This window comes from Macaca nemestrina, chromosome 8 (assembly GCF_043159975.1).
Source record: "Macaca nemestrina isolate mMacNem1 chromosome 8, mMacNem.hap1, whole genome shotgun sequence".
NCBI classification, from domain to species: Eukaryota; Metazoa; Chordata; class Mammalia; order Primates; family Cercopithecidae; genus Macaca; species Macaca nemestrina.
The window spans coordinates 94,951,706-94,974,979 of NC_092132.1; the positions used below are offsets into that span (position 1 = coordinate 94,951,706).

The 23,274-nt window shown below is 33.8% G+C and overlaps 1 protein-coding gene across 23 annotated transcripts in view; it reads right to left on the minus strand.

Annotated features, from left to right (window-relative positions):
- Positions 1–23,274, minus strand: part of LOC105495692 (syntrophin gamma 1) — an 893,014-nt gene that overhangs the window by 278,299 nt on the left and 591,441 nt on the right. For all 23 annotated transcript variants that reach the window (XM_071068281.1, XM_071068276.1, XM_071068279.1 and 20 more), the window contains 2 exons: positions 20,210–20,312; positions 584–666 (listed from right to left, as the gene is read on the minus strand). In XM_071068281.1, coding sequence (XP_070924382.1) covers positions 584–666; positions 20,210–20,312 — 186 coding nt within the window. The remainder of the gene's footprint in view (positions 1–583; positions 667–20,209; positions 20,313–23,274) is intronic.

The window sequence follows — 23,274 nt, forward strand, 5'->3', positions numbered from 1 at the left end:
AAATATTAAAATCAATTTACTCAAAATGCAAGTAGAAAACAAAGATTAAAATTTTATTAAATATCTACAAAACAAAGGTTAATTTTAACTTTTACTAAATACATGTATAAATGTTCATTACATGTTAAAATAATGTGTGAATCGAATTTTCTCACTGCAGTAATTGCTTACTGTGCGTAAAGTTGGCTAAAATTCCTAACAAATGGCAAATTAAATAGGTACTTTTAGTTAAGTAATTTCAAAAGAAAAAAGTGGTAAAACTAATATCAAAGCATTTTGAACCTGAAATCACATGTAATGTGCAATGTTCTAAAATGATTGTATGATATTATACATTCCCAGTGACCTCCCCAAGTTAATAGTATCTATTGCTTAAAAAGAACTTAATCCGTACAGACTTGAGAGGGGAAAAAATGGCATAAAAACCCTGACCTATTTATTTTCCATTTCTTGTTTATCATAATACTTAAATGATTATGCAACCAGGGATTTCCTATCTATCACATAAATCAGATTCACTAGCAGTTTTTACAAGCTATGTGTTATCTCCTTATTAATCTGAGCCGTGCCTGGGTCATCTTACTGTATTATTGGGGTGGTAGTTGAGATGTAAGCCACTGTCACAGAGAGGAGAGGAGGTGCCACTGCTCTGGTCACTTGGAGCACCTGCAGGAGACAAAATCATAATATTCCACTGGTGAGAATGCCATACCCTTCTAAACTTATGCATTCCATTAAACTTTCAAGGATACTCAATAATATCAAGTAAATCAGATATTACAATACAATTTTATTTCAGTTATACTAAAGCCAGAGTTTTGCAAGTAAGCCAAGTGACTGCAGATATCTGGGCACTAAAAGAGACTCACAAAAATTTGTCTTTGATTTCAGAAACATTAAGACTTTATTAAGGAAAATGTACAGTCTTATTAAAAGTATTATTTTGTTTGATTAACTAAAGTGGCTTGCTTTTAGAAACCATACTTACAATAATGCAAGATTTTGGTTGTCTACAAAGTTCTATTTAATGTCGTATTTCAACCAACTGGTAAATCCTACCCTTAGAAACTATAATTTTCCATGATGCAAAAATGTTTGCATATTCTCTGTTTTTATAGGCACTCTTAGTTTGTATTCAAGTAATCATTAAAATTATCAAATTTTGTATAATTGCAATGAAAAAACTTCATATTAGATTTTAATGAGATACCTACTAATATCTATTTTTTAAAGATGAGTAATGCCTTAAAGATTTGTCATTTTCTAAGATTTCCCAGTTTAGTAAGTATTAGAGTCACAATTACTATACATAGTTCCTGACTTCTGATTACTTGATTTTTCTAAAGATATTTTTTAAAGTTACAAATGTTTATAAATATTACCCATAAATATAATTGATTCTCAATTTACATTTGAAATATTATACTTGATTTCAAACATCATATGTCATAGGGAACAGTACTTACATAATAGTCAATGTGCTAAAAAAATGATATTGTTCCTCTCTTTTATTACTCTAACATTCTGTAATTTTCCTGGAACTAAGAAGGGAAACATAGGCCTTCTTGCTATACTGATCTGGATATAATTTTTCTAACCTTTAAACTGTAAGAAATATCACACTATGTTTTAGTTATTTTAGTTATTTTTCTTGTGCAGTTTATTTGCATTTGTATCTTCTACAACATTTTAATGTATATATGTATTACTTTAAAGCAAATGTATATACATATTACTTTAAAGCATATACATTTTGAACTGAACAAAATAAAAATACAACATATCAAACTCTGTGAATGAATCTTAAGCAGTCATTTGAGTGAAATTTAAATGTTTAAATACATACACAAAAGGAAGGTAGGTAAACTTAATGCTCTTAAGAACTTAAGAATGGAGGCGCAAACTAAACCAAAGCAAAACAAACAAACAAACAAAATAAATAAATTAATAATAAAAATAAAACTGGGAAAAAATTAAATAGAAAAGAGAAAATAATAAACAAAATTAATTAAGACAAATATCAGATCTTTAGGGACACTAATAAATCAGATAAACCCATAGCAAAAAAAAAATTAGAAAAGAAAAGTAAGAAAATACAAGTTATCAATATCAGGAATGAAGGAGGGGTCATTACTGAGAGCTAACGGATGTTAAAAGGAATAATGAGAGGACATGATAAATAACTTCATGAAAGAAATTGACAACTTAGTTGGAGTGAACAAATAAATTAAAAAAAAAAATCCAACCAAAACTTACAAAAGAAGAAAGAGACTATCAAGTCTCATGGACATACACACAAAAAAAGTAAACAATATATTAGCAAACCGAACCTAGTACTATATGAAAAATATATCACATCATGACCAAGTAAGTGGTATTTATTCTAGAAATGCAAGCTTGGTTTTACATTCAAAATCCATTTTAAACATTTACCATATCAAAAGGCTAAAGAACGAAAACATATACATAATATTTCAATGTATGCAGCAAAATATTTGAGACAATTCACCATCCATTTTTTTTGAAAAAAGCAAATTAAAACCTTCAGAGTTCTGGGAATAGAAGTGCTCCTCTATCTGATAAAGAACATCTTTAAAAACCTATATCCAATACCCTAATTAATGAGAGAAAAAAAAAACTGGATTATTCCCTGCTAACATCAGGAGAAAGAAAGGGATGTCTACTGTTAACATGTTGTTCAAAATAAAATGGAGGTCTTAGCCACTGCAACAGGAAAGTCAAAAGAATTAAAGAAATGTAGATTGGAAAGGAAAAAGCAAAACCTTATTTGCAGATAACACAATTGTATATGTAGGAAAACATTAAGAATGCAGAAAAGTCTTTCTAGAATTAATAATAAAATTATGCTATTGTGCAATATGTTAATATATGAAGTTAAATTACATTTTATGTGCTGGCAATAAACAAATGGACAATGAAATTTTAAAATATTATTTACAATAAAATTAAAACATAAAATGCATATAAGTAAATTTAATGAAAGATATGCAATACTTCCAAATTAAAAAGACTAATATATTGCTGAGAAAAAAAAATGAAAACGTATATCATGTTCATCGACTACGACTTAACGTTATTAAGGGGTTAATTTCCAAATTGTTTATAAATTTAATTTAGTTCCATTCAAAATTCCAATACACTTTTTATACAAAGTGGCATGTTATTTCTAAAATATATGCAGCAATACAATAGATGTAGAATAGCCAAACAGTCTTTACAAATTGTAAAGTTGAAGAACCTATTATAGGTCACTTTAGGATATGTTACAATAATAAACAATGTGATTTTCATTTAAAAAATAGACATGTAAATTAGTGGAAATAACAAAGTATCCCAAAATAGATCCAAACATGTATGATCAAATAATAATCATATGTATACAAATTCAAATACGCACAATTGATTCTTATCTAAGATGCACAAAAATATAAGATACATTATAAATGTAAACATAAAAGCTAAAGCAACAAACCCTCTAGAGGAAAATAAGAAAAAATATCTTTGCAACCTTGGGGTAGGCAAGTATGTCTTAGGGAGGATACAAAAACAATAAAAGTAAAAAAAGCTTCTGTTAACAAAGACAACCTCAAGTGAAAAATGTAGTTACACAAAGACTAAGAGAAAATCTTTGTAATTTATATCACTGGCAAAAGGCTTATATAGACAATATTTTTAAAAACTCATGCACTGTAATAGTAAAAACAACATACCAATAGAAAAACAGGGAAAAGCCTTGAACAGAAGCTTCCCAAAATAAGATGTGCAAATGGCCAATAATCACACAATATGGAAATAATTATTATTAGTCATCAGGAAAATATAAATTAAAACTACAATAAGATTTCACTGTGCACTCAATAGAATGACTGGAAAAAAAATATTTGAGCATCAAATATTGGAAAGAATGTAGGGCAACCAGTGCTTGCATACATTGCTATGGAGGACAGTGGGAGTTGTTTAAAAATATGCTGACTTTGCGCCGGGCACGGTGGCTCACACCTGTAATCCTAGCACTTTGGGAGGATGAGGTGGGCAGATCACAAGTACAGGAGATAGAGACCATCCTAGCCAACACGGTGAAACCCAGTCTCTACTAAAAATACAAAAATTAGCCGAGTGTGGTGGTGAGCACCTGTGGTCCCAGCTACTCGGGTTGCTGAGCAGGCGAATCACTTGAACCCAGGAGGTGGAGGTTGCAGTGAGCCTGGTGACAGGGCGAGACTCCATGTCAAAATATGTATACATACATATGTGTATATATGCATATATATGTGTATATATATACACACACACACATATATGTATATATATGCCAACTTTGGTGTAGTTCAGAAAGATGGTGGAATAGAAACCCCAGACCTTGCTTCCCATAGAGATACCAACTTTGCAACAATATATAGTTCAAAAAGCTTTAAAGAGTACTCGAGAAACTAGTTAATAAGTCACAGTAACACAGCTAAGGTCAAAGCCAAGAACAGCCACATTAAAAATGGGTAAAAAGGCCATTTTGTTTCGCCCATGACAGCCCATCCACTAAGTCAGAACAACTTGGTGTGATCAGAAGTAAATGTCAAACTTGCAGTCACTCTCTAGAGTGGAAGAAAAGCAAAAAATGCCCATCTAATGTTCTGGTTTTTTGGGGAGTGGACAAGGGTCTGGTTTCTATGTCACTGACTGGGTGCACTGATAGAAATAGCATACTCTGGATGCCTGAGGCTCAGAGAACACAGAAGGGTTCAGGGGCTCATTGCAGTACTAGAGAACCTGCAGTTCTGCAGCCAGAGAGCAGAGGAAATAGTAATTATAAGGTTGGGAAAAAGAAACCAATAAACCTCTCTATTGGGATTTTACATGCCCAGAGAAGATGAATCCCCTAAAAATGTTTGGGAGACACTTTACCAAGGCTGATTGGTGAAGTTCTTTTCCTGTGTGAAACCAGTTAGAAAAAGTCTAAGAGACATGGCTGATTTTTTCAAATTCACAAATCCCAGAAAAAAATAATAGCACAGACATAGGAAGCAACAGAGAAACAAAAGAAAACACCAGAAACCAACTGGAAACCATGGTCTATAAATTGTCTTTAAAAACACAAAATAATCATCTTAAAGAAGCTCAATTTGCTAAAAGCAAAAACACAGATAGCTACATAAAATTAGAAAAATTATGCATGAAAAAACTGAAAATATCAAAAACTATGGAAAAGATTAAAAAAAAACCAGAAATTCTGAAGCTGAAGAATACAATAATGAAGTACAATATTCACTAGAGAATATCAACAGCAGATTTTATCAAGCAGAAGAAGGAGTAAATGAATTCAAAGGCATGACGTTTGAGGAATAAAAAGAAATTAGAATTAGGAAAAGTGAAAAAATGCTAACAGATTTATATGACACCATCAAGCAGACCAATATACACTTTATAGAAGTCCGAAAAAAAGAAGGAGATGGGCAAAGAGCTTATTCAAATAAACAATTTTCAAAAGTGTCCCAAATCTGAGGAAGGAAATGAACATTCAATACAAGAAACTTGAAGATCTCCAACTAGGATGAACCTAAAAAGACTCACCCTGAAACCCACTATTATCAAACTGTCAAAAGTAACAGATAAAACAGATAATCTTGAAAGCTGCAAGAAAAAAAATGCACTTTTGCAGGTAAAAGGAAGATCTCATAGATCAACACGTTTCTCAGCAGAAACATTATAGGGAGATAGGGGTGGGATGATATATTCAAAGTGCTCAAAGAAAAATAAAATCAGCCAATCTAGAATACTATACCCAGCAAACCTGTTCAATAAATGTGAAGGAGAAATAAAGATCTTCCTAAATAAACAAAAACCATGGGACTTCATCACCACTAGAACTCTTTTACAAAAAATGCTAAAGAGAATTCTTCAAGTTGAAATAAAAGAACACTAGACAGAAACAGAAATGCATATAAAAAATAATGTCCTCTGGTAAAGGTAGATGTAGACAAATACAGAATAATGAAGGTGTGTTCATAGTAATTTTTATTGTGGTATAGAATTTAAATGACAAAACTGTGAAAAATAACTATACAGCCATTCCTCCCAGGGAGATTGATTCCAGGACACCCTGCACATACCAAAATTCACATCTGCTCTAGTCCCTTATATAAAATGATGTAGTATTTGCATATAGCCTATGCACATCCTTCAGTATATTTTAAATCATCTCTAGACTGCATATAATACCAAATGCAATGTAAATGATATGTATGTAGTTGTTATACTGTACTGTTTATTTGTATTATTTTTATTGTCGTGTAGTATTTTAATTAATAATTTTGATTTGCAGTAGGCTAAATTCACAGATGTGGAATCTGTGGCAGAACTATACCTATACAAGCGGGTTAAGGGATCTAAAATATAACAAGGTAATTATAAGGTAGTGTATGTGATTGACATCAGTTTAAATTCACTTATTTAAAAACGGTTAATAGTATTTAATAAAGTGTATTAACTTACAATTATTTCTTGCCTAGGTGACTTGTTTTTAACAGAAAATAATAATTTAACAAGTATATTTGTCCATTAAAAATAGGTAAAAGGGAATTAATAACAGCAAAATTGTGGGATAGAAATCTCTATATTTCATTCCCCAACAGAGACACTAACGTGAAACCAGTATATGGTATAGAAGGTGGGGAGGGGATGTAAAGGAGTAAGATCTTTATATTGTTATTAAGTTATTATCCATTTAAAATAAATTGTTATAGTTTGTTCTATGCAATACTAATAAAAGTCACAGAAATACCTATAAAGGATACACAAAAGAAATTGATAAAAGGATCAAAGCATGGAACTACAAAAAACAAGGAAACAAATGAAAGTAGCTACAGAGGAAAAGAGAGACAATGTTACTATAAGATATACAGAACACAACAAAATGACAGTAGTAAGTGCATCCTTATCAGCAATTATTTAAACATAAGTGGAATAAACTTCCAAAACCACAGACATAAAGTGGTTAAATGGATTTAAAAACCAATATCCAAGTACAGTCATACCTCATTTTATTACATTTTTCTTGATTTTGCTTCACAGATTTTTATAAATTGAAGGTTTATGTCAGTCCTGCATCCAGCAGATCTATATGCTGTTTTTATAATAGTTTGTGGTCCCTTTATGTCTCTGCATCACATTTTGGTAATTCTCACAGTATTTCAAATTTTTTATTATTATTTTACGTGGTATAGTGATCTGTGATCAGTCATCATTTACGTTTCTATTGTAATTCTTTTGGAGCTTCACAAACCATGCCACGTAAGGCAAGGAACTTAATGAATAAATGTTGTATGTGTTCTGACAGCTCAACTCACCATCTGTTCCCCATCTCTCTCCCTCTCCTTGGGCCTCCATATTCCCTAAGATACAATAATATTGAAATTAGAACAATGAATAACCCCACAATGGCCTCTAAGTGCTCAAGTAAAAGAAAGAGTTGCAAATCTCTCACTTCAAATCACAAGCTAAAAAAGAATAGCCTAGTGAAGAAGGCATATTGAAAGCCAAGATAAGCCAAAAAACAAACTTCTGCCAGTTAGCCAAGTTGTGAATGCAAAGGGAAAGTGTTTGAAGGAAGGTAAAAGTGCTACACCAGTGAACACGTATATGTTGAAGCAAAACAATCTTATTACTGATAAGGAGAAAGTTTTAGTGGCCTGGGTAGATCAATCCAGCCACAGCATTCCCTTAAGCTAAATCTTAATACAGAGCAAGGTACTAACGCTCTTCAATTCTATAAAGGCTGAGAGGTGAGGAAAGTACAGAAACAAAAGTTTGAAGATAGCAAATGTTGCTTTATGGGACTCAAGAAAAGACACTGTCACCATATATAAAATTACAAGATGAAGAAACAAGTGCTCTTGCAGGAGCTTTAGAAGCTGTAACTAGGGCTGGGATCAATGCTGAATGCGTCTTCACTAAAAAACAGATTTTTGATTTATCCATTAAAGAGCCTCATATTAGAAGAAGATGACATCTAAGACTTTCTTAGGTAGAAGGAAGTCACGCCAGGCACGGTGGCTCACGCCTATAATCCCAGCACTTTGGGAGGCTGAGGCAGGCAGATCACAAGGTCAGGAGATCAAGACCATCCTGGCCAACACATTGAAATCCCGACTCTCCTAAAAATACAAAAATAAACTGTGCGTACCTGTATTTCCAGCTACTTGGGAGTCTGAGGCAGAAGAATAGATAGAACCTTGGTGGCAGAGGCTGAAGTGAGTGCAAATCACACCCCTGCACTCCAGCCTGGGTGACAGAATGAGACTCTGTCTCAAAAAAAATAAAAGGAAGTTAATGTCTGCCTTCCAAACTTCAGCGAACTCTCTTGTTAGGGTCTAATGCAGCTGCTATCAGTTGAATTCCATTTTTATTTACTGTTCTGAAATCCTAGGGCACGGATAGGTCCCTTAATAATTATGTTAAATCTACTCTGCCTGTGCTCTAGAAATGGAACAACAAGGCCTAGATGGCAGTGTATCTGTTTATAGCAAGGTTTACCGAATATTTAAGTCCACTGTTGAGACCTACTGCTCAGAAACACACAAACACACAAACACACACACACACACACACACCCTGAAACACACATCAAAACACATTCCTTTCCAATAATTACTGCTTATTGACAATGCACCTGGTCACCCAAGAGTATTGATGAAGATGGACAAAATTAATGTAGTTCTCATGCCTGCTAACACAAAATCCATTCTGCAGTCCATGGATCAAAAATGAATTTCAAAGTTTCATATCATATTATTTAATAAATATTTTTAATAAAAGGATAGCTGCTGTCGATGGGGATTACTCTGATGGATCTAGGCAAAGTCAATTGAAAACCTTCTAGAAAGGATTCTCCATTGTTGATACTATAAAGGATATTCATGATTAATATTGATGGGAGTAGGTAAAAATATCAATATTAAGAGGCATTTGGAAGAAGTTGATGCCAACCCTCATGGGTGACTTTGAGGAATTCAAGACTTCTCAAGTGGAGACAGTAAGTGTAGATGTGAAGGAAATAGCTGAAGAATTACAATCAGAAGTAGAGCTTGAAGACGTGACTGAATTGTTCCAATCTCATGAGTGTTTTCTTGAGATGGAATCTATTCTTGGTGAAGATGCTATGAACATTGTTGAAATGACAATAAAGTATGTGGAATATTACATAAACTTAGTTGATAAAATGGTTGCAGAGTTTAAGAAGATTGACTAATTTTGAAGGAAGTTCTAATATGGGTAAAATGCCCCAAGACTATTACATGTTACAGAGAAATCTTTCATGAAAGGAAGAGTTAATGAATGTGACATACTTCATTGTTGTCTATTTCAAGGAATTATCATAGCCACTCCAAACTTCAGCGACCACCACTCTGATCAGTCAGCATCTCCATCAATATAGAGACTAACAAAAAGGCTGCAACTCAGTGAAGGTTAAGATGATTCTTAGCATGTTTTAGCAAAAGGTATTTTTTTTTTATTATACTTCAAGTCCTGGGGTACATGTGCAGGAAATGCAGGTTTGTTACATAGCTATGCACGTGCCATGGTGGTTTGCTGCACCCATCAACCCATCATCTACATTAGGTATTTTTCCTAATGCTATCCCTCCCCTAGACTTCCACCCACCATCAGGCCCTTGTGTGTGATGTTCCCCTCCCTGTGTCCATGTGTTCCCAAATGTTCAACTCCCACTTATGAGTGAGAACATGCAGTGCTTGGTTTTCTGTTCCTGCATTAGTCTGCTGAGAGTGATGGTTTCCAGTTTCATCCATGTCCCTCAAAGGAAATGAACTCATCCTTTTTATGGGTGCATAGTATTCTATGGTGTATATGCACCACTTTTCTTTATCCAGTCTATCATTGATGGGCAATTGGGTTGGTTGCATGTCTCGGCTATTGTAAATACTGCTACAATAAACAGAAGTATGCATATGTCTTTATGGTAGAATTATTTATATTCCTTTGGGTATATACCCAGTAAAGGGACTGCTGGGACAAATCGTATTTCTGGTTCTAGATCCTTGAGGAATTGCCACCTTGTCTTCCACAATGGTTGAACTAATTTACACTTGCACCAACAGTGTAAAAGCGTTCCTGTTTCTCCAAATCCTCCCTAGCATCTGTTGTTTCCTGACTTCTAAATGATTGCCATTCTAACTGACATGAGATGGTATCTCATTGTGTTTGATTTGCATTTATTTAATGATCAGTGATGATGAGCTTTTTTTCATACGTTTGTTGGCCACATAAATGTCTTCTTTTGAGAAGTGTCTGTTCATATCCTTTGCCCACTTTTTGATGGCATTGTTTGTTTCTTGTAAATTTAAGTTCCTCATAGATTCTGGATATCAGCCCTTTGTCTTTTTCTCCCATTCTGTGGGTTGCCTGTTCACCCTGATTATAGTTTATTTTTTGTGCAGAAGCTCTTTAGTTTAATTAGACCCCTTTTGTCAATATTGGCTTTTGTTGCCATTGCTTTTGGTGTTTTAGTCCTGAAGTCTTTGCCCATGCCTATGCCCTGAATGGTATTGCCTAGATTTTCTTCTAGGGTTTTTATGGTTTTAGATCTTATGTTTAAGTCTTTAATCCATCACGAGTTAATTTTTGTATAAGGTTTAAGGAAGAGGTCCATTTTCAGTTTTCTGCATATGGCTAGCCAGTTTTCCCAGCACCATTTATTAAATAGGGAATCTTTTCCCCATTGCTTGTTTTTGTCAGGTTTGTCAAAGACCAGATGGTTGTAGATGTGTGGCTATTTCTAAGGCCTCAGTTCTGTTCCCTTGGTCTATATACCTGTTTTGTTACCAGTACCATGACATTTTTGTTACTGTAGCCTTGTAGTATTGTTTGAAGTCAGGTAGCATGATGCCTCCAGTTTTGTTCTTTTGCTTAGGATGCTCTAGGCTCTATGGGCTCTTCTTTGGTTCCATATGAGACTGAACATAGTTTTTTCTAATTCTGTGAAGAAAGTCAATGGTAGCTTGAATCTATAAATTTCTTTGGGCAGTATGGCCATTTTCACTCTATTGATTCTTCCTATCCATGAACATGGAATGTTTTTCCATTTGTTCGTGTCCTCTCTTATTTCCTTGAGCAGTGTTTTGCAGTTCTCCTGGAAGAGATCAATCACTTCCCCTGTAAGTTGTAGTCCTAGGTATTTTACTCTCTTTGTAGCAATTGTGAATGGGAGTTCACTTATGATTTGGCTCTCTGTTTGTGTATTAATGGTGCATAGGAATTACTGTAATTTTTTCCCATTGATTTTATATCCCGAGACTTTGCTGAAGTAGCTTATCAGCTTAAGGAGATTTAGGGCTGAGATAATAGGGTTTTCTAAATATGCAATCATGTCATCTGCAAACAGAGACAATTTGATTTCATCTTTTCCTGTTTGAATATACTCTATTTCTTTATCTTGCCTGATTGCCCTGGCCAGAACTTCCAATACTACATTGAATAGGAGTGGTGAGAGAGGGCATCATTGTCTTGTGATGGTTTTCAAAGGGAATGCTTCCAGCTTTTGCCCATTCAGTATGATATTGGCTGTGGGTTTGTCATAAATAGCTCTAATTATTTTGAGATACATTCCATCAATAACTAGATTATTGAGAGTTTTTAACATAAAAGGGTGTCAAATTTTATTGAAGGCCTTTTCTACATCTATTGAGATAATTATGTGGCTTTTGCCATTGGTTCTGTTTATGTGATGGATTACATTTATTGATTTGCATATGTTTAACCAGTCTTGCATCCCAGGAATGAAGCCGGCTTGATGGTGGTGGATAAGGTTTTTGATGTGCTGCTGGATACAGTTTGCCAGTATTTTATGGAGGATTTTCTCTTCAATGTATATCAGGGATATTGTCCTGAAATTTTCTTTTTTTGTTGTGGCTCTGCCAGGTTTTGGTATTAGGATGATGCTGGCCTCATAAAATGAGTTAGGGCAGAGTCCCTCTTTTTCTATGATTTGGAATAGTTTAAGAAGGAATGATACCAGCTCCTGTTAGTACCTCTGGTAGAATTTGACTGTGAACCCATCTGGTCCTGGGCTTTTTTTTTGGTTGGCAGGCTATTAATTACTGCCTCAACTTCAGAACTTGTTATTGGCCTATTCAGGGATTCGACTTCCTCCTGGTTTAGACTTGGGAGGGTGTATGTGTCCAGGAATGTATCCATTTCTTCTATATTTTCTAGTTTGTTTGCATAGAGGTGTATATAGTATTCTCTGATGGTAGTAATATATTTCTATGGGATCGTAGTGATATCCCCTTTATCATTTTTTATTGTGTCTACTTGATTCTTCTCTCTTCTTTATCGGTCTGGATAGTGGTCTATTATATTAATCTTTTCAAAGAAAAATAGCCCCTGGATTCATTGATTTTTTTGAAAGGTTTTTTGAGTCTCCATCATCTTAAGTTCTGCTCTAATCATAGTTATTTCTTGTCTTCTGATAGCTTTTACATTTGTTATCTCTTGCTTCTCTAGCTCTTTTGATTGTTATGTTAGGATGTCAATTTTAGAAATCTTGTACTTTCTCTTGCAGGCAATTAGTGCTATAAATTTCCCCCTAAACATGCTTTAGTGGTGTCCCAGACATTCTGGTAGGTTTTGTCGTTGTTCTCATTGGTTTCAAAAAACTTATTTCTGCCTTAATTTTGTTATTTACCCAGTAGTCATTCTGGAGCAGGTTGTTCATTTTCCATGTAGTTGTGTGGTTTTGAGTGAGTTTCTTAATACTGAGTTCTTATTAGATAGCCTTATAATCTTAGAGACTGTTTCTTATGATTCTCATTCTTTTGCATTTTCAGAGGTGTGTTTCACTTCCAATTATATGGTGAACTTTAGAATAAGTGTGATGTGGTGCTGAGAAGAATTTATATTCTGTTGATTTGGGGTGAAGAGTTCTTAAGACGTCTATTAAATCCACTTGCTCCAGAGTTGAGTTCAAGTCCTGAATATACCCGTTAATTTTCTGTCCCCTTGATCTGCCTAATGTTGACAGTGTGGTGTTAAACTCTCCCACTATTTTTGTCTGGGAGTCTAAGTCTCTTTGTAGGTCTCTAAGAACTTGCTTTATGAATCAGGATGCTCCTATATTGGGTGCTCTTCTTGTTGCATTGATACTTTTATCATTATGTAATGCCCTCCTTTGTCTTTTTTTGATCTTTTTTGGTTTAAAGTCTGTTTTATCAGAGACTAGAATTGCAACCCCTGCATTTTTTTACTTTCCATTTGCTTGGTAAATATTCCTCCATCCCTTTATTTGAGCCTATGTGTGTGTTTGCACATGAGATGGGTCTCCTGAATACAGCACACCAATGGGTCTTAACTCTTTGTCCAATTTGCCAGTCTGTGTCTTTTAATTGGGGCATTTAGCCTATTTACATTTAAGGTTAATATTGGTATGTGTGAATTTGATCCTGTCATTATGATGCTACCTGGTTATTTTGCCATTAGTTGATGCAGTTCCTTAATGGCATTGATGGTCTTTACAATTTGATATAGTTTTGCAGTTGCTGGTATCAGTTTTTCCTTTCCATATTTAGCACTTTTTTTTCAGGAGGTCTTGTAAGGTGGATTTAGTGGTGACAAAATTTCTCAGCAATTGCTTTTCTGTAAAGGATTTTATTTCTCCTTCACTTATGGAGCTTAGTTTGACTGGATATGTAATTCTGGGTTGAAAATTCTTTTCTTTAAGAATGTTGAATATTAGCTCCCATTCTCTTCGGGCTTGTAGGGTTTCTGCAGAGAGATCTGCTGTTAGTCTGATGGGCTTCCCTTTGTGGGTAACACTACCTTTCTCTCTGGCTGCCATTAACACTTTTTCCTTCATTTCAACCTTGCTGAATCTGATGATTATGTGTCCTGGGATTGTTCTTCTTGAGGAGTGTCTTTGTGGTGTTCTTAGTATTTCCTGAATTTGAATGTTGGCCTGCCTTGCTATGTAGGGGAAGTTCTCCTGGATAATATCCTGACGAGTGTTTTCCGACTTGGTTCGATTCTCCCTGTCACTTTTGGGCACACCATTCAAATGTAGATTTGGTCTTTTCACATAGTTCCATATTTCTTGGAGACTTTGTTCATTCCTTTTCACTCTTTTTTCTCTAATCTTGTCTATACACTTTATTTCATTATGATAATCTTCAGTCTCTGATATCCTTTCTTCCATTTGATCAATTTGGCTATTGATACTTGTGTGTGCTTCATGGAGTTCTTATACTGTGTTTTTCAGCTCCATCAGGTCATTTATGTTCTTCTCTAAACTTGTTATTCTAGTTAGCAATTCCTCTAACCTTTTTTCAAAGTTCTTAGCTTCCTTGCATTGGGATAGGACATGCTCCTTTAGCTTGGAGGAGTTTGTTATTACCCACCTTCTGAAGCCTACTTCTGTCAATTCGTCAAACTCATTCTCCATCCAGTTTTGTTCCCTTGCTGGTGAAGAGTTGTGACCCTTTGGAGAAGAAGTGGTGCTCTGGTTTTTGGAATTTGCAGCCTTTGTGTGCTGGTATTTCCCTCATCTTCGTGGATTAATCTATTTTTGGTCTTTGATGTTGGGGCCTTTGGATGGGTTTTTTTGTGGACATCCTTTTTGTTGATGGTGATGCTATTTCTGTTTGCTAGTTTTCCTTTTAACAATCGGGACCCTATGCTGCAGGTCTGCTGGATTTTGCTGGAGGTCCACTCCAGACCGTTTGCCTGAAATATACGTTCTTCTTATGTGTACACAAAATATTCTCCCTAATAGTTTACATGTGTGGTCACAAAACAACTCTTATTAAATTTAAGAAGATTTTACTCATACCAAATATCTTTCCTGATACAATGGTATTAAGCTAGAAATCAATAGCAGAGAGAGAATTGAAAAATACACAAATGAGTGGAAATTAAGAAATGAAATTTTGAAGAACCAATGAGTCAAAAAAGAAATCACAAGGGAATTAAAAATATTTTAAACAATATCCAACAAATTAAAATGAAACACAACATACACAAACTCATAGGATACAGTAAAAGCGTTACTAAGAGACAAAATTTTATCAGTAAACATTCGTATGTTAAAGCAGTACGTTACAAAATAATTTAAAAACCTCTAATCTACAACCAAATTTTACCCTTCGAAAACTAGAAAAAGAAATAAACTAAACCCAAGGTAGCAGAAGGAGAGTAATTATAAAGATTAGAGCAGAAATAAATAAAATGGAAAGACAATATAGAAAATCAACTAAGCGAATACTTGGTTTATTGAAAAGATCAACAATAATGACAAAACTTTGACTAGGCTAATCCAAAAAGTAAAAAAATGTAAATAAAAATTAGAAATGAAAGAGTAGACATGACAACTGATGCCACAAAAACCAAAAGGATTGTTAGAGAGTAATGTGGACAATTATGTGCCAACAAACTGAATAATCTAGAAAAAATAGATAAAATTCTAGAAATACGTGACATACCAACAATCAATTATGGAAAAACAAAAAATACAGACAGACATAGAACTAGTAAGGAAATTGAATCATTAATAAATTCTTCACATAAAGGAAGAACCCACAACTAGATGGTTTTCCTGTAGAGCTTTACCAAGCATTTAAAGAAGAATTAGCACTGATCCTTCTCATATTCTTTAAAAAAAATTTGATGAGGGGAAAGCAGTTTCCAATTTGAGGTGAACATTACCCAGATATGAAAACCAGACAAAGATACTACAAAAAAATTAAACTACAAACCAGTACTCCTGATGAACATGAATGCAAAAGTTCTCAAAAAGATACTAAAAAACTGAATTCAACTACCAATTTAAAAGATTATACACCATGATCAATTGTGACTTACTCCTGAAATGCAAGGATGGTTCAACATGAAAAAAAATCTATCCATGTAATTAACACACCACAGTAACAGAATGGCAGAAAAAAAAAAAAAATCCCACATAGTCACCTCAATTGATGAAGAAAAAAGCATTTGCCAAATTCAATACGTTTTCACAATTTAAAATATAATACATTTTACAAACTAGGAACAGAAGGAAATTATCTCAACATAATAAAGGTAATTCATATATGAAAAGCCCACAGCTAACCCTAGACTGAATGATGGAAAACTGAAAGCTTTTCCTCTAAGATTAGGAATAAGGCAAGGATGCCCACTCTCAAGTCCTCTATTCAACATGCAACCAAAAGTTATAGCCAGAAGCAATTAGGCAAGACTAAGAAATAAAAGTCACCCAAATTCAAAAGAAGAAGTAAAATTATCTTTTTTGCAGATATGAGCTTGTGTGTAGAGAACTCTAAAGTTTAAACACACACAAAAATGTTAAAACTAATAAACAAGTCTAAGGGAGTTGCAGAATAGACAACATAAAAAATCAGTTGTTTCTATCCATTAACAATAAAAAAGGAAAACAATTTTACTTATAATAGCATCAAAAAGAATAATTAGGAATAATCTAACTCAAAAAGTTAAAAGTCTTTACACTGAAAACTAGAAAACAGCATTGAGAAATTAAAGATGAAACAAATAAATGGAAAGACATTCCATGCTAATGTATTGGAAGAATTAATGTTGTTAAAATGTCCATACTAAGCAATGCAATCTATAGGTTCAATGCAATCCCTATCAAAATCTCAATGGTATTATGTTGCAGAAATAGAAAATCTATCCTAAAATTCATATAGAACCTCAACTAATTCTGAATAGTCAAAAAATTCTGGAGAAAGAAAAACAGAGCTGGGGCTTTACACTTTCTGAACTCAAGATATACTACAAAGCTGCAGTAATCAAAACAACGTGGTACTGGCATTAATTCAGACACACAGAAAAATGAAACAGAATAATCCTAAAATTAACCCTCAATATGTGATGAAATTATTTTAAACAAACTTGTTAAGGTTATACAATAGGGAAAGAATAATCTTCTCTTCAATTAATTGTATTGGAAAAACTGGATATCCTCATGCAAAAGAATGTTGGGCACTTATCTGATATTATGTGTAGAAATTGACTCAAAACAAATTAAATTCCTAAACATTAGACTTGAACTGTAAAAAATCCTAGCAGAAAACTTAGAGAAAACTCTTTATGACTCTGGATTTGGCAATTATTTCCTGAATAGGACACCAAAAACACAGGCATTAGAAGCAAAAATAGACTTGACTACAGAAGAATTAAAATTTTTGTAAAATAAATAAAATGATCAACAGAGTGAAACAGCAACTTTTGAAATGGGAACAAATATTTTCAAACCATATGTCTGATAATACGTTAATAGCCAGAGTATCTAAATAATTCTTACAACTCAACAACAGCAAAATAAATAACCAGATTTAAAACTGGATGGAAGACTTGAATAGACATGTCTTCAAAGAAAATATGCAAATGGTCAATAAATATGTGAAAAGATGCTTAGCATTACCGATTATCAGGGAAATTCAAATCAAAACCACAGTGAGTTATCACCTGACAACCATTAGAATGGCCACTACCAAAACCAAAACAAAACGAAGTAAAAAACAGAAAATAAGAAGTGCTGGTGAGGATATGCAGAAATTGGAACCTTTGCCTCTGTTACTTAGAGTGTAAAATGATGTACCTGCTATGGAAAACAGTATGGTCATTCTTCAAAAAACTAAAAATAGAATTATCATATGATCCAGGAATCCCACTTCTGAGTGTATATCAAAAATAACTGAAAGCAGAGTTGTGAAAGGTATTTGTACACTCATGTTCATTGCAGCATTATTCACAATAACAAAGAATAACCAACCTAAATGCTCACTGTTCAAGGTTTGAATAAAGGTTGAATAAAGAAAATGTGGTATATGCATACAAAGGAATGTTATTCAATCTCACATAGGAATGAAATTTTGTCATATTCTACAACACAGATGAGTCTTAAGAACATTATGCTAAGTGAAATAAGCTAATCACAGAAAGAACAATACTGGATTATTCCAAGTGCACAAGGTGACTAAAGTGGTCAAATTCTTATAAACATAAAGTACAATGGTGTTTGCCAGGGGGTGACTCTGAGGAAAACAGGGAATAGTTTAAGGGGTATAGAATTTCCATTTTGCAATATCAAAAGTTTCTAGAGATATGTTACACACTAACGTACATAGACTTAAGACTACTCTTCTGAACACTTAAAATGGTAAAGATGGTAAATTTTAAGTTATGTGTTATTTCCCACAATAAAAAATATGCTCACTTTGGAAATAAATTTCGCAATTTATTTATATTTATTTATTTATTTTTGAAACCGGGTCTCACGCTGTCACCCAGGCTGGAGTACAGTGGCATGATCTCAGTTCACTGCATCCTCAGCCTACCAGGCTCAAGCCATCCTCCCACCTCAGCCTCCCAAGTAGCTGGAACCACAGGCACATGCCACCATGCCTGGTGAATTTTATTTTATTTTTATTTTATTTTTATTTTTATTTTTGGTAGAGACGGCATTTTAACATGTTGTTCAGGTTGGTCTTGAGCTCCTGAGCTTAGATGATCTGCCAGCCTCGGCTTCTCAAAATGTTGGGATTATAGACATGGGCCACTGCACCCCTCTAAATTTGGCAATTTATTAACAAGTTAATTATACATCTATATAGTCACTCAGCAATTCCATTCTTAGGTATTTATTGTACTAAAATAAAATTATAAAACTGCCAAAACCCTTATACAAGAAGCTTCCAGTGATGGGATTGCTGGGTCAAATGGTATATACTTGAAATATATAAATCATTCTATTATAAAGACACATGCATGCGTACGTTCATTGCAGCACTATTCACAATAGTAAAGACATGGAATCAACCTAAATGCCCTTCAGTGATATAATGGATAACAAAAATGTACATATACACCATGAAATACTATGCCACCATAATAAAAGAATGAGATCATGTCCACTGCAGGGACATGAATGGATGGAGCTGGAGGCCATTATCCTTAGCAAACTAACACAGGAACAGAAAATCAAATACTTCACATTCTCACTTATAAGTGAGAGCAATATGATGAGAACACATAGACAAATAGAGGGGAACCACACACACTGTGGCCTTTCGGTGGGATGTAGGGTTGGAGGAGGGACAAGATCAGGATAAGTAATTAATGGTCACTAAGCTTAATAACTGGTTTGTGTACAATGAACCCCCATGACACAAGTTTACCTATGTAAGAACCGTGCACTTGTACCTCTGAACTTAAAATATAAGTAATGTGTCCAGCAGCTTTATTTATTATAGCAAAATACTGGAAAAAGTGCTGGTATCTTCAACAGAAAGATGCATTAATAAATGTAATACATTCATACAATGAAATAATAAACAGCAATATAAATGAACAAACTAAGAAATATGTAGCATAAGTGAATCTGAAGGAAATTATTCATAAAGAAAGAAGCCAGAATAAAAAATTAAAAAAGTAGAATTCCATTCTATAAAGTTCTAGAAGAAGTGAAATAATATATGAAGAAGAGAGTGTAAGTGAGTAGTCATTTCTGGGCTGTTATTTACTGGGAACAGTTTTATGATTGCAGGAAGTGGATTAAGCAAATGTGTGCCTTTTCAGAACTGCTCCGACTGTGCAAGATATTTGCATTTTATTGCATACAAATTATGTCTCAGTGAAAAATATATTATTCTTCAATTTTTCAGCAAAAGCATTAGATAATAAACATTTCATTTTAGAAAATGCATCCAGAAAATAAAGTTGACAAATAACTTTTTAAGTAGTTCTATGTAAATTAGTACATTCCCACAAAGGCAAACGCTTTTCTTATATTCTCTCATCAGATTAACCTAAGCACACATTCTTGCTTAATAGTAATTTTTAGTTAGAGAAAATACATTCACCAAGTATTCTGATGAAATTTAATAGATACGCATAATGCATACATGATATTTGATATGATGCTTATTTTTAAAACAAGTAATACTTCTGCAATTGTATGTTAGAAAAAAAACTATAATGTGGTGATTCTATACTTGAAGAAAAAAAATCTGTTTCCTTTTCATAAGGGTTAGTAGAACACTTTGTAATATAAAGATATTTACAGTCACGAAAAAATTTCAACTTTAAGAAGAAATCACCAATTATTGTCAAAATAATAATTATGTAGCTATAATGATGTGAGCACTTTTATCTATTCTTTCTAAATGCTTACATGCACAATCTTCATTCAATGGGAGTTTGAGGAAAGCAGGTGCTCTTTTTAAAAATGACACTGTTAGAGTCACTTCTTCTCCAGCATTCCGAAGAACCTGAACCTAAAAAAAAGAATAAAAAGAATAAAACTATCATTACGTTTATCATTTTATATGATGACAAAGCCTTTAAATTATTGGTTGTTTTTTCCACCTTCCATTTTTCCCTAGTGGTCAGAAGCATTTTATAAAAGATAGAGGGAGGTAATTATTTATCATTTCAGTAAGAGTCATTAATGTGCATCCTCTTGTCACAATTTGTGATCCCCTGTTTATATACAATGTGCATCTTCCATTCATACTTATTGAGATCTTCTTGAATTTATAGTCTATATTAGGCAATATGACGAATCATGAAGTCCACAGAAAGACAGATATAATGTTCAGGACACTGTATTTATTAGTAAATATTAATAATTGTTGAACATCTATTATGCACCAATAAATTGAATAAGCTTTGGAGCATCCATTATGCAACATAAAATCGGCTAAGATATAAGAGAAAATTATTCTAAAAGCATAAAAATCTGATTCTGCCAATGTTGACCAGAGTACTAATTCAGATTAAATCAAATTGAACCAATTCACTCTAATCCTCTTGCAAAAAAAAAATTGGCATTACATCTTCTACTTAATATTTTCTTTTCCCTGCAAACCTGTTATTATCAATAGCATCGGTTGTTATATAATGTTGAAGTCTGTTATTATCAATGACTCTCAACATTTTTAAAATTATAGAATAAGTAAGTCTAGTTTTTCCAGTTAAAATAATTTCAATGTCTCCAAAAATCATATCTAAAAATATAAGCATTGTAAAAACTTAAAAATTGTTTAAAAAACTAAAAGAACAAAGAAGCTGAAGAGCTATTTATACCAAATACATCTGAAAAAGATATTAATATATTTATGATTTTAAACGGTCATGTAAAATAAGAAGACAAGAATAATCAGTGAAAAAACAGTTCATAAACATGGAAATATATCTTGTTAAATACACTGAAAAATTGTTCAACCACAAATCATTAAAGAATTGGCTACTTAAAGCCAATTTACAATGACTTCTGGTCCTGACAAGATGGCACAGATGGCTGGGTGTGGTGGCTGGTGCCTGTAATCCCAATACTTTGGGAGACCGAGGCAGGTGGATCACCTGAGGTCTGCAATTCGAGACCAGGCTAGCCAAAATGGTAAAACCTCTGTCTCTACTAAAAATACGAAAAAAAAAAAAAAAAAAAAAAAAAAAAAATTAGCCGGTTTTGGTGGCAGGCATCTGTAATCCCAGCTACTCGGGAGGCTGAGGCAGAAGAATCGTTTGAACCTGGGAGGCCGAGGTTGCAATGAGCCGACACCACACCTCTGCACTCCACCCTGGGCAGCAAGAGCGAAACTCCGTCAATACATACATACATACATACATACATACATACATACATACATACATATTTTTTTTTTTTTAAACGGACAAGCTCATCTCTCTCTGCTCCTCCCCAAGAAGTACAACCGTAAACACTGAAGAGAAGAGACAACCAAATAAGAACTCTGAAAGACGGAAAGAGAAGGGAAACCTGATTACGGGTCTCAGGACAGCACTGAACAGCACAGAGACCGGATACATTACCTGCTCCACCAAACAGAGGAACACCAAACAGGCCGGGCATTTTCTCCGCCCCATCATTAAAACAGACAGCATGCTAGATAGGCTCACACTACCTCTGGATTGTAAGAGATCCCCACTAATACCAGGCAGGACCACAAACATCAGTGAGTGGTGACAACTGGAAGCCAGCAGAAGTGCTAGCCTTCTCCCTGGGTGTGAGAATACTCTGCCCCACTCAGAGGCACTGTGTAACCGGGAACACTTGCAGCGGTACCTCCTCATACGTGCCCAGTGAAAGAGGCTGCTTTGTGAAGATCCTGAGACTACCCTCCCCCGCCTAGAGACACCGTCCTAGCAGAGAGTACCAACAAAGATAGACTTGCTCCAAAGTCCCCATTATCCTACCTCCTCTACAGCAGGGAGGAACCCTCCATAACCAGCACTGACCTGGGAAAACTTTTTCCATCCCTTCAGACTATCCCAGCAGGGAACAGTGGGTGCCCATTGATACGAGATAAATCAGTCAGAAAAAGCAGCACCAAACGGCTCTAAAACATATGTCGTAAGTGGAATCATGGTCCATAAACCCGTGAGCTAAATAGTAAATTTCTGCTTAAAAAAAGAAATCTCAAGTAAGAGGCAGTCACCTAACATAATAAACAAAATGACCAGGATATAGTAAAACTTATATATCATATTGAGAACCAGAAAAATCACAATTTTAAAGGGAAGAAGTAATCTACTAATACCAATGAGATAAATCACATATTGGAACTCTCTGACAAGGATTTTGAAGCAATCAACAAAAATGATGCCATAAGAAATTACAAGTTTTTTTGATTCAAGTGAAAAATTATAAAATCTCAGCAAAAAAATAAGTTATGTTGTAATATCCAAATAGATATTACACAAATATTTTTTCATAAATTTTAAAAACACTTGGGGATAGTTCAATAACAGAGTAGGAATGAAAGAGAGTAGAAGTAACAAAAATGAGGACAGAATAATATAATTCACCTAATCTGAACAATAAAGACTATATAGACCAAAAAAAAAAAAAAAAGAAAAAGAAAGAAAGAAAAAATAATCTGAAGGATAGTAATAAAATATATAAAATGCATATCATATGAGTCACAGAAGAGAGGAGAAAGAAGAGGGACTGAAAGAGTATTTAAACATATAATGTCTGAAAAATTCTCAAATTGGATGACAGATATGAGCCCACAGATTTAAGAAACTTAACAAACCTCGAAAGGATCTTGTCAAATAAATCTACATTAAGACACATCATAATTAAAATTTTGCAAACTAAAGATAAAAAAGAACAAACTTTTAAAACTTTTAAAAGGAGCCAGATAAAAGACTTATGTAAATATTATTAAATGTTTTAACAAATCAAACAATACAACATGATCAATGCAAATCAGA